General features: G+C 51.1%; 1 protein-coding gene across 2 annotated transcripts in view; it reads left to right on the top strand.

Annotated features, from left to right (window-relative positions):
- LOC138487889 (NXPE family member 1-like) overlaps positions 1-17637 on the top strand; it is a 342495-nt gene that overhangs the window by 110458 nt on the left and 214400 nt on the right. For both annotated transcript variants that reach the window (XM_069614509.1, XM_069614508.1), the window contains exon 2: positions 15204-15391. In XM_069614509.1, coding sequence (XP_069470610.1) covers positions 15281-15391 — 111 coding nt within the window. In that variant the 5' untranslated portion in view covers positions 15204-15280. The remainder of the gene's footprint in view (positions 1-15203; positions 15392-17637) is intronic.

Raw genomic sequence — 17637 nt, 5'->3', positions numbered from 1 at the left:
GTTCTCCCCCACCACCACACCACGTCCCTCACTGGTGGTTGGTCGGCCCTCGGACCCCTCCTGGGTCTGCACCATCTCCACAACCCCAGCAGTATCAGGTGCGTCTTCCCCTGCAAAGACATGAAAACAAAGAAATGGAAACAGGCATTAGCACCATGGCACACAATGAGGGCTGAGAAGCAAGAGAACCAGTACTTGATTGACACATGTCCCACATGACTAAAACCCTCCCATGCATGCACCCTCACTGCGTATGAAGTGCAGGCAAATGGCACACACTGATGACACCAAAATGGAAGATGAACACATTTTCTGCATGCTGCCTGGCAGTGGCATCACACATTGGCCTGTGATTGCCAGGTGAAACACACATGCCATCACACAGATGGCATGTACCATTGCTATTGAGTGAAGATGGAGAGGAGGGCAGCACCTATTCATTCAGTCCAGTTCCCGCATGTAATCGCTTTTCTAATTCTAACAGGTCAGATTTTTCACCTGGAGCTGCCAGTCTGAAATGGTCCGATTGCACAGGGACATGTGTGTACAAATGATATCCAGGTAACAAAGTCACTCCACTTTACCATAGCCATGTCAGACATGTGACTAGTGGACAGCGACATGCCTAGTAAAAGTGGGGGAATGCAAACAATCTGACTGAAAGAACAGTGAAAAATAAGCAACTATGTTGTGGCAAGGTGACACTTCAAGGGCAACTGGCGTGCAGTTGTGTCTACTGTTGGCAGAAGGGATACTGCTATGGCCAAATGCAGCTGCGCAGGAAGTATTGCATGAAGCACATGGCTGACCCATACGACTCAGGCGCACACACTCTCACCTGGCACACAAACAGAAGCCCTCACACACACACCATGCACATGGATGACACACACATGCATGTGCACTCACCGGACAATGCCTCGTAATCAGCCAGATCTCCCACGCCTTGGATCTGTTCCTCCGTGACGTAGGTCCCAGCGACTGACTCATGTGGAGTGAGTTCCATGTCTACTACTGGAGACCCACCTCCAGTCACTAGAGTTGCGGCATGACTTGAGGCCAGCTTACTCTTTGCCCTGCGCTTTAGGTCATTCCAGCGCTTATAGCAATCATTGGCTGTGCGCCTCACGATTCCAAGGGCACTTACGATGTCCGCAACGGTCTGCCAGTGTGCCTGGCGTTGTGCAGGTGTGGTCTTGGATCCTGCAACAATGACCATCTCGCTGTCATGTCCGGACACATACTCGACAAGTGCATTCAGTTCATCCGTGAAGCTGGGCTTCCTGGACGGGCCGGACTGTGTAGCCGTGTCTGGGGCATCAGCCTGTGCCGGACGAGCACTCTTCCTCTTCCGCTTGGAAGGTGGTGGTGATCCTGAGTGTCCTGCGCCGCTCTGGACACTAGGGGCAGGAGCCCTGGTGGACTCTGTATCAGGAGTGTGGGATTGCACACTCAGCATGGGAGTTGGTGCAGGCATTGGCTCTAGTGTGATGGTGTCAGGGGGAATGTCAGCAGCATGGACTAGGACCGACACTGTCCTGGCTGGGTGTGTGAGGGCTGGGGTGGATGGAGCCGCAGCTGCCCCTGCAGCCTCTCCGCCCTGCCTCCTTGGTGCAGCAGATGACCTTGCTGGCCCAGATGCACCTGGCATGGTGACATCAACGTGCACCAGCGCACGTGTCATAGGCCTGCTGACCTGGAAGTCAGCCATGGAGTCAGCCAGATCTGGTGCCACAATGGGCTGGTCCAACAAGGGCTGAGCATGGATGGTGTCAGCCACATCAGCCTCAACGGGAAGGGGGGGGGATTATGGGTGCCCTTGACTGGTCCTCCACACATGGGGGGACAGGCTCACCCTGCAAGTAACGACCACGTCCCCTACCGGATCCACCACGGCCACCACTTGTGGCTCTTCCACCTTTGCCACCCTTACGGAATCCTCGCCTCCCAGCCATGGCACTGATGTAAATGTGCGTATGGGAGTGGCTGTAAACTATTGTCCTGGGCAATTGGGGGTCAAAGGGGTTGGGTACCAGATGGTAATTGTACCCTAGTGCTCTAGCAAGGCTGAATGTAACCCCTGGGGAAAGATGACGGGTCACGCTACGCACAGGAGCCCCAAAAAAGGGAGATGACGTGCACGCAACCCCTCCTAGACCACGTGTGCAGAAAGAAAAACCTGCACTACGCTGTGGCACCCAGTAACACAAGAATGAACGTATGCGTGTCACACGCAGCCTAGAATGACCTCTGAAGGGGTAGGCTACACACGGGGCAAGCACAGATGTTAGATACGTGCGTGACTCACCGTCTGCCTGGTAAACGAGCGTGTAAAAGGAGCACGTTTGGTTGGCAACACCCCCGCCAAAAGAAGATTTGTACGCTGTCTGAGGAGACAGGACAACAGTAGAAGGGAACACTGTTTGAGGGAACAGGCCCAGGTAAACCAGTAAAAGCGAAAAAAGAGAAAAAGCTGTCAGAGGTAACAGGGAATACGAACTTGAAACACCGTGAAGTAAATCGCGTGTGAAACGACAAGAAGTACAGAATTCACCCACTCGCTCTCCACGAAAAGCACGTACAAGGAAAACGTGTTCTACACGTACCTTTTATACAGGCCCACACGTCCAGCGTCACTTACGCGGCGTGTATGCGCTAGGGCCATTTCCACCAATTACATGCTTTGTCACTTCTGCGTGTAGGGCCATTTCCACCAATCACACGCTTTGTCACTTCTGCGTGTAGGGCCATTTCCACCAATCACACGCTTTGTCACTTCTGCGTGTAGGGCCATTTCCACCAATCACACGCGATTACACTCTGACGTGCAGTCTTTCCACGTGTGCTCTGTCATCACGTGCTGTGTGGGAAACACCCGTGCGGGTCACGTCACAGACGCGCTTACGCGCTGAGGGCCTTTCCTCGGTTTTCACGCTGACGTGCAGGATTTTCACGTGCCAAATCACTCCGTACCAAGCTGGCCACGCGTACGCACACGGAATACCACGCTCCTGCCCGGAAGGCCGAACTACTGCCCCCCAGAGCCCCGAGCACGCTCCCACCTGCTGCTGCCTGACTGCCTGCTGCCCCTGCACTGCTGGGGGGTGGGGGTGGTGGGAGACATGGGTGGGGGCCTGGTGGAGGGTGCCCCTGGTGGCTGGGGGGTGGGGGTGATAGGGGACATGGATGGGGGCCTGGTGGAGGGTGCCCCTGCACTGCTGGGGGGTGGGGGTGGTGGGAGACATGGATGGGGGCCTGGTGGAGGGTGCCCCTGGTGGCTGGGGGGTGGGGGTGATAGGGGACATGAGTGGGGGCCTGGTGGAGGGTGCCCCTGCACTGCTGGGGGGTGGGGGTGATAGGGGACATGGGTGTGGGCCTGGTGGAGGGTGCCCCTGCACTGCTGGGGGGTGGGGGTGATAGGGGACATGAGTGGGGGCCTGGTGGAGGGTGCCCCTGGTGGCTGGGGGGTGGGGGTGGTGGGAGACATGAGTGGGGGCCTGGTGGAGGGTGCCCCTGGTGGCTGGGGGGTGGGGGTGGTGGGAGACATGAGTGGGGGCCTGGTGGAGGGTGCCCCTGGTGGCTGGGGGGTGGGGGTGGTGGGAGACATGGGTGGGGGCCTGGTGGAGGGTGCCCCTGGATGCTGGGGGGTGGGGGTGGTGGGAGACATGGGTGGGGGCCTGGTGGAGGGTGCCCCTGCACTGCTGGGGGGTGGGGGTGATAGGGGACATGAGTGGGGGCCTGGTGGAGGGTGCCCCTGCACTGCTGGGGGGTGGGGGTGATAGGGGACATGGGTGGGGGCCTGGTGGAGGGTGCCCCTGCACTGCTGGGGGGTGGGGGTGATAGGGGACATGAGTGGGGGCATGGTGGAGGGTGCCCCTGCACTGCTGGGGGGTGGGGGTGATAGGGGACATGGGTGGGGGCCTGGTGGAGGGTGCCCCTGCACTTCTGGGGGGTGGGGGTGGTGGGAGACATGAGTGGGGGCCTGATGGAGGGTGCCCCTGGTGGCTGGGGGGTGGGGGTGTTGGGAGACATGGGTGGGGGCCTGGTGGAGGGTGCCCCTGGTGGCTGGGGGGTGGGGGTGGTGGGAGACATGGGTGGGGGCCTGGTGGAGGGTGCCCCTGGTGGCTGGGGTGTGGGGGTGATAGGGGACATGGGTGGGGGCCTGGTGGAGGGTGCCCTGGTGGCTGGGGGGTGGGGGTGGTGGGAGACATGGGTGGGGGCCTGGTGGAGGGTGCCCCTGGTGGCTGGGGGGTGGGGGTGGTGGGAGACATGGGTGGGGGACTGGTGGAGGGTGCCCCTGGTGGCTGGGGAGTGGGGGTGATAGGGGACATGGGTGGGGGCCTGGTGGAGGGTGCCCCTGCACTGCTGGGGGGTGGGGGTGATAGGGGACATGAGTGGGGGCCTGGTGGAGGGTGCCCCTGCACTGCTGGGTGGTGGGAGACATGGATGGGGGCCTGGTGGAGGGTGCCCCTGGTGGCGGGGGGGGGTGGGGGTGATAGGGGACATGAGTGGGGGCCTGGTGGAGGCTGCCCCTGCACTGCTGGGGGGTGGGGGTGGTGGGAGACATGAGTGGGGGCCTGGTGGAGGGTGCCCCTGGTGGCTGGGGGGTGGGGGTGGTGGGAGACATGAGTGGGGGCCTGGTGGAGGGTGCCCCTGGTGGCTGGGGGGTGGGGGTGATAGGGGACATGGGTGGGGGCCTGGTGGAGGGTGCCCCTGCACTGCTGGGGGGTGGGGGTGATAGGGGACATGAGTGGGGGCCTGGTGGAGGGTGCCCCTGCACTGCTGGGGGGTGGGGCTGATAGGGGACATGGGTGGGGGCCTGGTGGAGGGTGCCCCTGCACTGCTGGGGGGTGGGGGTGGTGGGAGACATGGATGGGGGCCTGGTGGAGGGTGCCCCTGGTGGCTGGGGGGTGGGGCTGGTGGGAGACATGAGTGGGGGCCTGGTGGAGGCTGCCCCTGCACTGCTGGGGGGTGAGGGTGTTGGGAGACATGGGTGGGGTCCTGGTGGAGGCTGCCCCTGCACTGCTGGGGGTGCAGGGGGACATGAGCAGGTGTGCAGGGTAGTCCCCTGTTTTGTGGGCTGCCTGCAGGGGCCGTGGAGGGTGTACAGGGAACACCTGTGAGGACCCACCCAGCCTAATTGCGTGTGATAATTCCCGCACACCCCTGTAATACACGTACCTGGCCAAATCGCATGTGAGAATTCCCGCGCACCCCTGTAATACACGTACCCAGCCGAATCGCGTGTAGAACTTCCCGTGTACCCCTGTAATACACGTACCTGGCCAAATCGCGTGTGATAATTCCCACGTACCCCTGTAATACACGTACCTGGCCAAATCGCATGTGAGAATTCCCGCGCACCCCTGTAATACACGTACCCAGCCGAATCGCGTGTAGAACTTCCCTTGTACCCCTGTAATAGACGTACCCAGCCAAATCGCGTGTGATAATTCCCACGTACCCCTGTAATACACGTACCTGGCCAAATGCCATGTGAGAATTCCCGCGCACCCCTGTAATACACGTACCCAGCCGAATCGCGTGTAGAACTTCCCGTGTACCCCTGTAATACACGTACCCAGCCAAATCGCGTGTGATAATTCCCACGTACCCCTGTAATACACGTACCTGGCCAAATCGCATGTGAGAATTCCCGCGCACCCCTGTAATACACGTACCCAGCCGAATCGCGTGTAGAACTTCCCGTGTACCCCTGTAATACACGTACCCAGCCAAATCGCGTGTGATAATTCCCACGTACCCCTGTAATACACGTACCTGGCCAAATCGCATGTGAGAATTCCCGCGCACCCCTGTAATACACGTACCCAGCCGAATCGCGTGTAGAACTTCCCGTGTACCCCTGTAATACACGTACCCAGCCAAATCGCGTGTGATAATTCCCACGTACCCCTGTAATACACGTACCAGGCCAAATCGCATGTGAGAATTCCCGCGCACCCCTGTAATACACGTACCCAGCCGAATCGCGTGTAGAACTTCCCGTGTACCCCTGTAATACACGTACTCAGCCAAATCGCGTGTGATAATTCCCACGTACCCCTGTAATACACGTACCTGGCCAAATCGCATGTGAGAATTCCCGCGCACCCCTGTAATACACGTACCCAGCCGAATCGCGTGTAGAACTTCCCACGCACCCCTGTAATACACGTACCAAGCCAAATCGCGTGTGATAATTCCCGCGCACCCCTGTAATACACGTACCTGGCCAAATCGCATGTGAGAATTCCCGCGCACCCCTGTAATACACGTACCCAGCCAAATCGCGTGTAGAACTTCCCGTGTACCCCTGTAATACACGTACCCAGCCAAATCGCGTGTGATAATTCCTGCGTACCCCTGTGATACACGTGCCCTGGCTAATCGCGTGTTAAACTTCACGCGTACCCCTGTAATACACGTACCCTGGCCAATCGCGTGTAGAACTTCCCGCGTACCCCTGTAATACACGTACCCTGGCTAATTGCGTGTATAACTTCACGCGTACCCCTGATATGCACGTTACCCGCTTTGCGTTCCTTGTTTGGCAGCCCTGTAGACTGGTCCAGGGTTAGCGCAGCCCTTTGCGATGATTTAGCGATTTTGATGGCTTTTCCTTGCGCGAGGGCGTTCTTGGGGGCGTTACTGGCGCTGCTGCAGGGTCGCTGCGATACTCTGCGCCACGGCTGGTTTGGGAGCCTAAAATCCATGAATACGCTGTGCGCGGAAATCGGTTTTAGCGCACGTGCCTGGCGCAGACAATCGCACGCGGACACTCTGCGCCAGCCGCTTGCGACACTTTTCTGCGAAATTCTATGAATTACCCTGACAACAATTGGAATGAGTGGGAGCGAATATGGTTGTTAAAGTAGAGATGCATGTTTCTCAAATGTGTACGTTCTTGGTAAGCACGTGTTTAGGACTCAGGAGACTACAGCTCAGATTAGAGCATAGATGCAGTTAGATGGCAAGTGGTTGCGTAAGCAAAACATAATTTTCTATGGATCAACGTATCGTTAAAAATAATGTATTCTTAACATACCACCAGCATAAACGGAGCGAAGACCTCATTCTGAATTAATTACTTGGACAGGTAAGTAATGGATAAAATCTAAGAGATTTATCCATATTCAACCATATTACCATCTAACCTGGAATAGTCTTTCCAAAGGCATATCTCTATGCCCCGAGCATAGCTGGGATAATCTTCTACCTAAAATAAACAATTAGCGGCAAGCATGAAAAGCCATGCTATGCATTATTAAAGCTCTTTACTGTTAGCACTGATGCCATCATTTTGAGTTTAATTTTTTTGATAACATTGCAGATGATCTAAACTGCTATCACTTTGAAAATCTAAATCCTCCAGCATTGGATTTTTCTTAGATTCAAATGCTGTTTGAATGTTCCCCATCGTCAGGCTTGGAACCTCTGTAACATTAAGGCAGTTTACATTTAAATTGGAAAATGCAGTCACTTTAAAGTTCTCTTAGAGACGTTTCTGGTCATATTTTCCCAAGGCCAGTAGGCAGAGACACTGAGCCATCACTGCTTCTATTTTGCTGTAGTCACCCCGAGTGGGACGGGTATGCCCAGACGTGGGTCCCGTGCCTGCTGGGCCTAGAGACCCAAGCTACTCCTCGCTGATGAGGCGGAAGCATGTCTGGGGATGCTTGTGTTCTCGTGCAGAAGGGATGTGACCAAGCAGTTCAGGCTGGACTGTCCCTTTTGGGATGGGACCAAGCCTGATTTCCATATGGTCTTTTCCCTTTTGTAATGGCTTGGCAGGCAAAGAACAATGGTCTGGAGGGTTGCCCAGAGCAATGCCAGGGGTTAAGATTAATTCTAAACCATCCAGCCGTCACCTCTTTTGTTTTGCTTTTTTAATATTCCCTGTCGTCAGGCTGGGAATCCTCTGTAACATTAGGGCAGTTTACATTTAAATTTGAAACTGCAGTTACTTTAAAGTTCCCTTAAAATCATTGTGGGTCATATTTCCCAAGAGAAAATAGGCAGAGACTCTCTTAGGTCCATCTATGGAGGCCGTATTTAGATGTTTTCACATTCAATTTTGGGAAGCCCTGGTGGTTGGGATTGTTTTTACACCCATGGTGCTCCCCTGTTAGGCAAATGTTTGCTATCTCATTTCAAGTTCGAGGCATGTTGGAGGCTTCCCCTTCACTCCACCCTGGCTAATCCTAAACCAAGGGCTAAGAAAAGCCTTTATTGAAGGCAGGCTCGACCTGCCACTTCAAGAACATCTACGTGGAAGACCAGCATGTAGAGTTTATATACTGCCTGTGACCAGAACATGACGTCAATTTGTGTTCTAGCTACCATTCCTTCTCAAACAAGAACCTCCGGGATTGACATAGAAGGTTGGTGACTTGGATTGATGAGGGTTCTCTGGGCTCAGACTCTGCTTCCGTTTGGAGTCATGCTTCGCTCTGCCATAGCACGCTCCAGCACCATGCTCCCTCTTCTCAGAGGTTGAGGTCTCACAAGGAGGTTTCCTGTAGGAAGAGTTAAGTGAACATGCCACCCACACTCAATCTCCGCAGGATGAGGCAGTAAACTCACCTAAGCCACCACATAAACCTTAGCATACAAAGGCTGCAGTGACAGCTTTGTCGATGTTTCTGTTGACGATGCCCTTAGCATCTGTTACACTCATCTACGAAGACGACGTCTCGGTTGACGCTAACTTTGTAGGCAAAGCGCAGCAAGTCTGCATCCATTCCGTTTACATCCCCGTCCTCCACTAAGTTGACGGTCTCATTAGTGACTGTGTTGACCACAGCTTTGTCCACCACTACCTCATCGACGACCAAGACTTCCACCTTATAGACAACGAAAAGACCTTCATCAACGACAGTCACCACTTCACCGATCACAATCTTCTGCTATTTCTTTTTTCTGATGCCCGCCCAGAGGCGGCATCCATTTCCCCCAGCACTCCTCAACGTAAGCATCCTCGGTTTACCCTGGCTACTTATGTTCACCTGACCGTTCGCATGTGCCAAAAGAATTTCTAAAGGGGCCTGTGTTCAGTATTCAAAGGGTCAACACTAGCAAACACACCTAATAACTATATGGTGCAACACACTCCCATTCAAACAAAAATAGGAGATGAAGAATGAACTCTGAACTATGAAAATCCCTTTACAGACCCTGTAAAAATGGACAGGTTCGAGGAAAAATACAGAACCATAGCCTACACCTCAAAATATCTACAAACCTAGCCCAGCACGGATACTATGGACCCCGTAGCTGCTCGAACATGCACTGCCAACCCTTCTTCCTCATGTTCTGTTCCACCTGACAAAGAAAGGAGGCAGCTGGGTTCTTTTGGTAAGCACATTATTTTCACTGCAGCCATGGCGATTCAAGCTGCCAACTGCTTGGCCATTCTGTCCTACTATTCCAGGCAAGGATCTCTTAGGCAAAATGGTCGATGATACACTCCAGGCCATCAAAACTGACACTGCCTGATCTTCGGGCACCCTGCCAGCAGGCCTTTTATTCAGGAAAGTCTTGGTTTTTAAGATCCACAGAGACTTTAAACAGTCTTATCGATCGCAGTCTTATTGATCTAACAAATACCTATCCGGAGACACCTACAAGAACAAGTCCAGGCCCTACAGGGCAACCAACAGCGAAGCGAATCCTCTAAGAAAAGGGGTCAAGCTGATAATTAGGCCTGAACAGACAGCGAGCCCACCTCCAACTCTTAGCACCCTGCAAGAGGGTGTCTTTCCCAATTCTTCACTGAGTAGTCTGAAAACACCACAGACAAATAAGTACTATCCTCAATCCAGCATGGACACAATCTGGAATTTCAAAGCCAATCGTCCGACATTCCTCCAATGCGACATTCCTCCGACGAAAAAGGTGCAACACCATCTTTCTACTCTTCAACACAGAGTTCTCTCCAAAGGAGCCATAGAACGCGTTCCTTGCACCCAGTAGGGATACAGCGTGTATTCAGTATTGCGCCAGAATAGCAGGAAAGGAATGCTGAATGAGTGTTTTCAGCATATTTGGCATATGTAAAAAATGACAAATCCCAAAATGCTGAACTAGGTCAGCGGGGATTGCGGGGGCGTCCAGCGCTCTGCTATTTCAGTATTATGGGGTTTCGGGTTTGTGGGGTTGTCCCCTCCTACATTAACGGGAATGCAGGGGACAATTGAACACATTCCGAAAATATTTTGTAATTTTTCAAATTCAAGCTTTTTGGGATGCAGTTTTGTAACGTAGAACTGTTTATTCCAGATGTTTCCTGGTACAGAAGAAGTCAGGTCGTTGGAGACCAATTCCAAACCTTCATATATTGAACAAATTCACATGTTCACAGACTTTCAGGATGGTTACCCTTCAGCACATCATCACTCAACTTCAGCAGGGAGATTTCCTGTCTTCATTGGACTTGGAGGATGCATACTTCCACATTCCAATTCACCACGGCCACAGTAAATGTCTCTGGTTCACAGTAGCAGCCCGTAACTATCATTTTAAAGTGCTACCTTTCCGACTTAAGTCTGCCCGAGGGTTTTCAAGAAGTGCCTGGCCACTGCCCACCTTCATTGGGGAAGCATCCACATATAGCCGTACCTTGACAAGCGGTTGATTAGGGATACTTCTCTTCCTCAGGAAACATGTCATGCTACAACGATGATGCACTATTTGTCCTCTATTGGATTTCTGTCAAGTACTGCAAGTCCTGCTTTGCTCCATTCCACCAGATGGTCTTCCTGGGGTTAGAACTGGACACTGTTTCCTGCATGGCCACCTCGTCTCCAGACAGGATTGCGGCCCTCCTAGCAAAGACCATCTTGCTCTCTCGGAAGCAGGGGCCTCAGTCGTTAAAATCCCTCCTCGGGATGATGTCTACCTGCATCCCCTTGGTACAACACTGCCAGATCCAAATGAAACCTCTCCAAATAATTCCTGGACACCTGTTGGAAGCAAGTCTCTGGCAAATGGGACTCAGACGCCCCTTAACCCTCACCCTGGTGGTCAGTGCCTGCCAACCTCATCCGGGGTGCACCATTCCACCCTTCTGCACACTAGGTCACAGTTATCACCAACACTTCAATGGACGGCTGGAGAGCACCCAATGGCAGCCATCATGCCAGAGGCCCCTGGTGGTCTCCATCCGCCAACTCAACATTATTGAACTGAGAGCTGTGTTCTGGGTTCTGCACTCCTTTAACCTCCATCTTCAGGGGAAGGTGGTTCGGGTGTTCACGGACAATATCACCACAATGATTTACATACGTAAACAGGGCAGCATCCAATCACCTCTCGTCGAAGCATAAGCCTAGTTCTTCTCCACATGGGCCCTGGCCCACAGGATGTTTCTGTCCCATTTCATCTGCCAAGCACCCGCAACTCGATTGCCAACTCCATGAGCAGCGAACTGCTCTCCTGCCATGAGTGGGAGCTCCTCCAGAACCAGCTTCATCTCGTCTTTCAGAAGTGGGGTGTTCTAGAGATGGACCTCTTTGCCACCATGGAGAATGTCAAGTGCAGAGCATTTGCCAACAGGTCCCCCCAAGCGGGAAGCCTGGGGACGCCTTCACGTTGCGATGGATGGACAGGTTTCTCAACACATTCCCTCCATATCCTCTCATCCCGAAGGTCCTGCATGTTTTCAGCCAGCAGCAATGCTGACTGGTCCTGGTGGCCCAAGACTGGTGAGACAATTCTGGTGCTCGGAATGCCTCAGCATCTCATTGGCACCTCCAATCTGTCACCTTCCTGTCTTCAACTTCCTTTCCAGGGATAAGGGGGTGGTCCTGCGCCCTGACCTAGCGTCCCTCAACTTGATGATTTGGCTCCTGCTTTCCTAGAATTCGGGCCACAACTTTGCTGTTATGTTGTGGATAAGGCTTGCAGACCCTTCATGGGCTCTTGCTAGGACAAGTGGAAGCATTTCATGAATTTGTATATTGCCAATGAAGTAGACGCTTTTTGCTCCCTACCACAGGACATTTTACCATACCTTCTGTCCTTACCCCTCAGTGGTCTTTCGCATTCCTCCATTAAAGACATCTGGCGGCACAATCTCCAGTGTTGCCCGCACATCAGCCACACATATCTGCGGACCCATCGCTTTGTTATAGAAAGGTATTTCCCGGGCTTTCCCACCTGTGTGGATGCCAGACCCAGCATGGTAGCTGAACGTTTTTCCTTCCAAACTAATGGGTCCTCTCATCGAGCCCTTGCACGAGACAGATATCAAGTTCCTTTCCTGGAAGACTTATTATTTGGTCGCCATAACTTCTGCCAGAAGACTTGGGGAGATCTGGGCTTTATCCCACAACCCAACCTACCTGGTGTTCTTCTGCAAGGTTGTTCTGTGGACGAATCCTACTTTCATGCCTAAGGTGCCTAAAGTGCCTTTGTCTTTCCATCTTAATGTGTAAAAGCAAAAGAGAAATATCGAGGCTGAGTACCACAAAAGGAAATACACCAAACACAGGCTTATAAAGATTCTCAGATCTTTATTCAAATAACTGTACAGTTTACAAAGGAACAAAGTATCAGATAGCTATCTGGCCCTCAGTACATCACAACGAATACCAGCCCTTTCGGTGTGAGAAGTGAGAGGTACTGGACTTCTACATATCCTCATCTTTTATACAATTCTCAATCGCATTGTCCAGCCCCTCTGCAAGTTAATTATTTTTGGACTAGGGATCGTGCCGAGTTCGCCTATAGTTAGTCCAACTATATGCATGTGGATTACATCTAGTTTATAAAACAAGTCACAATGGCAACAGTGAATCTCAGAATTTGACATTAAGCCTTAGTACATGTTTTATACAATGTAGTTCACCAAGTGCTCACATTCAGTATTTAAACAACATTGTATTCAATGTATGCCCGCGGATCAGTCTTGTTGGCACGATTAATCCTTTGATCTTCAGGTCAAACATAGGACATGATCTTATTACACGAACCAAACATTTAGCCTACAGGCAGTTTAGGCATTAACCTGTTAAAGGTCAGGACAGCTAAAATTACGAGGAGGAGAACACTGTCCACCATTTTAGAATACAGAGTGACTTTGAGGTGGAAATCAAAATGGCGGATGTTCCCAAAATGGCGGCTAGGTCGATCTAAGGTCGGAACCTTGCAAAGCGGATTTCTTCGCAGAGCGACTGGGCTTAGGCCAATATATACAATAAAGGAGGCATAATATGATATCCCGTTTAACAAATGAACCCTTAATCCTGCCTGTCTTTTTTTTTTGCCTCTGGCAGACTGCTTGCTGGATTCGCTGGACTTCATGCAAGCTTTGAAGTATTATGTCACCTGCATCAAGCAACTTCTGAAGTCATCTTAATTGTTCATAGATTTTAGTCCCATCGCAAGGGCGAGCCACTGTCTAAGCCCCCCATCTCCCGATGGTTGTCATCTTGTATTTCCTACTGCCACTGCTTTGCTAACAGACCACTTCCTGGTCAGCATAGGGTATACTCCACAAGGGCCGTTTCTTTAACCTGTGCCTTCATCACTGGTGTCCCACTGTTGGAAATCTACAGAATGGCCCCGTGGCGGTCTTTCCAGACCTTCACAAGGTTCTACTGGGTCGACAGGGTTTCCAAGGAGTAGTTCAGGGTCAGACAAGCAGTGCTCAACATCTGTTCACGTGAGGTGAGTTTTCATGAAGGTGACCCTCTTGCCTTCAGCCAGTTTTTGCATGCTTATTCTATGGTTATACTACTTTATAATCTATTCAAAAACAGCATGTGAGTCGATGAAAGAACAAATGCTGGAGAAGGAACAAGTTACTTACCTTTAACTCCTGTTTTCCAGCATTGAAATCTTTCATAGATTCCCATGCAACCCTCCCGTCTACCCTGCTCATGGCCCTTTGTCCTTTGCTGTTCAGCTGGAGCTAGATGTCAACTGATGCAGATGAGACCAAAAGAAGAACTAAACAAAATAGAGGGGTTCAAATTCCACTCCACGTCCTCAGTGATTGCACCTATTGTCGACCCTGCCTTCTTTGTACAACACCCACAGGTTACCTACCACACAGAATGTAAAAACCTGGCTCTAAGATGTGTGCTGTCTGGTTTAAGTATTAATCAAAGGGTTTGGTGAGGGTGCACACAACTGTCCTGGATGCTGAGTGAAATTATTTGTTTGTTATGTTATCTTCGACTACATGTTTGGTTTCCACAGTACTCTGGATCGTAAAAGGGGTGGGAGAGGAGACTAGTCGGTTCATTCGGTAGCCCTTTCTGTTCCTCATGCCCCTACCCTTTTCATTCATCTCACCCAGTAGTATTCCTAGGAATGGGAGGAGGAAGAATCTGAACGAATTCTGTGCAGCAGGAAATTCACCAACCACACTATCCTGTGCTAAACATGTACCATGGGCTAGTTCCGTTTCTGTGTTTTATGTGTATGTTATTTACACTTAGCCCCTCAAGTGCTAAGGGCATATATTTTCATCCTGAATTACATAGGAAATCATTGTAAACCCTGGCCCCTCCCACACACACTAGAGGTGCCGCTATTTAAGTAACAGTTCATTTACGCTGTGTGGTTCACACTGACTTACTCTTGATTGAAACCTGGCGAGAGATATAACATGCAGAAAGTAGTCACAAAGAGCAACTCTAAATCACTCTTTATTTAGTTATTCGTAGAGTAGAATAGGCCACTTCAGTTAACCACACAAACCACAGCGCCACCTAGTTGCTATCCTTGGAAGTTCACCTCCAGTTCAGAGCCACAAAACAATGCTTTGCGGGCGTGCATGTTAGCTGAAAGCTTGCATTATTCACTCCATGTGAGCCAATTGTCATTACCTTATAGGACGTTGCTGTTTTATAGATAGCTGTAGCAACTCAAGAGATATAACATTGATGGTATTCAGTTACCCATCGTAACTCGCTGTGAATCAAGTAGGTCTCTTCAGGTTTAAGCAAAGGATGAGTCGGAAACACCTCTTTATGAATTGCCTCCCTTAAAGACTGCTGCGTCTGCTTCCACAGTGCTAATATGACTGCCCCTTCAGAGCTAGAGTAACTTATTTTATAAGTGCCGGACTTTAAATAAATATTTTTATTGCTGAGAGGAAGGGTATTTCCCAACAGTGCCTCAACAAGATATATAACTATTAAAAAAATGTAGCACAATGAGTAGAACCAAGGCCTTCTGCTTTATCCCTGCAGCAAGTGAAACCAGGGGCAGGATCAGGCGAGCGCCGGGCCACTTTTTGCTGGGGAGACCATCAACATATCACAACAATATGCATCCGGAAGCCATAAGGGGAACGAAGCTAATAGTGGCTCTGATGGTCCTCCTCACCTGCATCTCTCTGACATATTACAGTCTACAAACAAAGCACTTATTTTCAAAGGTATTTATGTGTTCACCTTATTTTGATTGTTGCTTGTATTTTGATGTAATTGTAATGTATTTGTGCACACATCGCCCATTCGCCAGCCTCCTTTCCTACTTTTTGTAAATGTTCCAAGGACTCCAAATTAAATAAGCCTCTTTATGGAATTCTGAAGCAGGGGCGAATTGTCAGTGCACTGGGCTGAACCTGGACCAGCGTTAATACACTATTCCAAATATGATGGCTTAATGCCAATTACCAGAAAAGAAAGCCACTGCTGTGCATGGTAAAAACATGAGGGCCGACTTCAAAGGGGTCAGAGTGCAGTTTGTAACTGCACCATCCCCATCTGACAAAGCGTTACCAATGTGACAGGGGGTTGTCGAACCTCCTTTGCTAGACTAGGCATCCTTGGTCTCATGAAGTCCTTCACTCCCTGCCTCTTGTGCTGTTTCTCAGTTTGACCAGCACAGCACATTGCTGATGACAGACTTTGGTGCTGGTATCACTACCAAGCCCCTGTTATGGAGTTGTGTGTTGAGTCTGTTAATTTCTGGGAGGGTCTACTTTCAAGTGTCTACTGTTGAAGCGTTATTAGAAGAGAACATAGAATGAATGAGTGGCTCAGCAGCTGAAGACTGCAGCTCGCTACTCCTACCAATCCCAGTTCCGCCACAGTCCTCATGGTCCCCAGGCTCGGATTAGCGTATAGGGAAATAGGGCAAATCTCGAACCAAAAATGCAAACTGCTAGTGTGTGGCAGTTTGTTTGGTCAAAGTGGGCCATTTTGATAAGTTCCTTCACCATGCAGCTAGTAGTTTGGACCAGTGTTACTGAATAAATATTCTTTAAAATGCACAATTTGCATCACATTTTATCAAAAAACTCCTCCATGGGTACTACTCAAATGGTCTTCCACAAAAGAAATGAATTGCCATTTGCCAATGTGGTGTACATTTTCATTGGTTCCCGAGACAATTGTATGCCCCAGTCCGACCCTGATGGTGCCTTGTCTTTTGCTAGTACTTTTCACTACTATCCTATGCTGATGAGTGTATTGTAATGTTTGCCTCACTCCTGGCCTCGACCACTCAACTCCTCCTCTTTGAAAACTTCAACATCCACCTGGATGCTTCCTGTCCCTCCTCTGGACTCTTTCGCGACCTCTGCGACTGTCTTTCTATTCTCCCTCTGGCCAGGCTTACTCTGCAGGGCACACATTGGATGTTCTGATCTCCTCAGACCTGCCCCTCTATAACTATCTACAACTCCTCTCTCCTGGAGTGATCACTTTCTCCTCTCATCTCTCTCTCTCTCTTCCTTAGGCCGAGCCAACACACACTCTGCCACCCACCTTCTCGGTTATTCGACCCATGAAGCATGTGTCAGTTGAGGCTTTCGCCACCACTTTCTCTGCCCCTCCTGCACCTCTGGCTGACTCACATCCTGTGACAGCCCTTTCCATGCTCCACTCCTCTATCTCTGACACTCTTGACGTACTTGCCTCGTCATGAGGATATGCTTGAAGCCCAAAGCCAAGTGCAACTCCTGGTACGACTCAGACCTCGTCACCCTTAAACCTGAGTGGAGGGTGGCTGAGAGGAAATTGCTGGCATTGTGTGCATCCACTGACAAACTGGCCTGACGCCTGCTCCAAAGGAAATATCAACTCTCGGTCCTCACTAAGCAGAGCGCTCACATCCAAGCCTGCGTCTCTGCTGCATCTAACAACAAATCAGCCGATTTCTTTAAAATCTGCAAGGAGCTGGCCAATCCTGCTGCAGTCTCTGCTTCTCCTGTCCCCTCCCACACCCTTTGCACGGCCCTGGCCTCTCATTTCATCTTGAAAACCCAGGACATCCTGTCCACCCTCTTGTCCTCTCCTCTCTCCTCTACCTCTGGACTCCCTGCGGCCACCTCTCTTCCTCCCTTCTCTGCCTTTCCTCAGTTCACCCCTCACAAGGTTTTTAGACAAGTCTGATCTATGAAAGTCTAATCGAACCAGGTTCTTCCCTTTTCTTCTAAAGCCATCATGGACCACTTTGACAACCTCGCTCCAGCCTTGGCCGATTTCTGCAATCACTCATTCGCCAGTGGAACCTTCTTTTCCCCCCCTGGAGCACTCTCTTGTGCACCCTCTTCTCAAGAAACTCTCAGTCGACCCCCCCAACCCTCCATCTGGCTAACTATCGCCCGATCTCCATCACTCCTTTCCTGGGCAAACTCTTGGAAAAGCTGGCAATCTCCCAGCTTAATCTTCACAC

This window comes from Ambystoma mexicanum, chromosome 9, assembly GCF_040938575.1.
Source record: "Ambystoma mexicanum isolate Mex_15411 chromosome 9, UKY_AmexF1_1, whole genome shotgun sequence".
NCBI lineage: Eukaryota > Metazoa > Chordata > Amphibia > Caudata > Ambystomatidae > Ambystoma > Ambystoma mexicanum.
The sequence above is the reverse complement of the archived record's forward strand: the minus strand, read 5'-3'. Positions and strand labels throughout refer to the sequence as shown.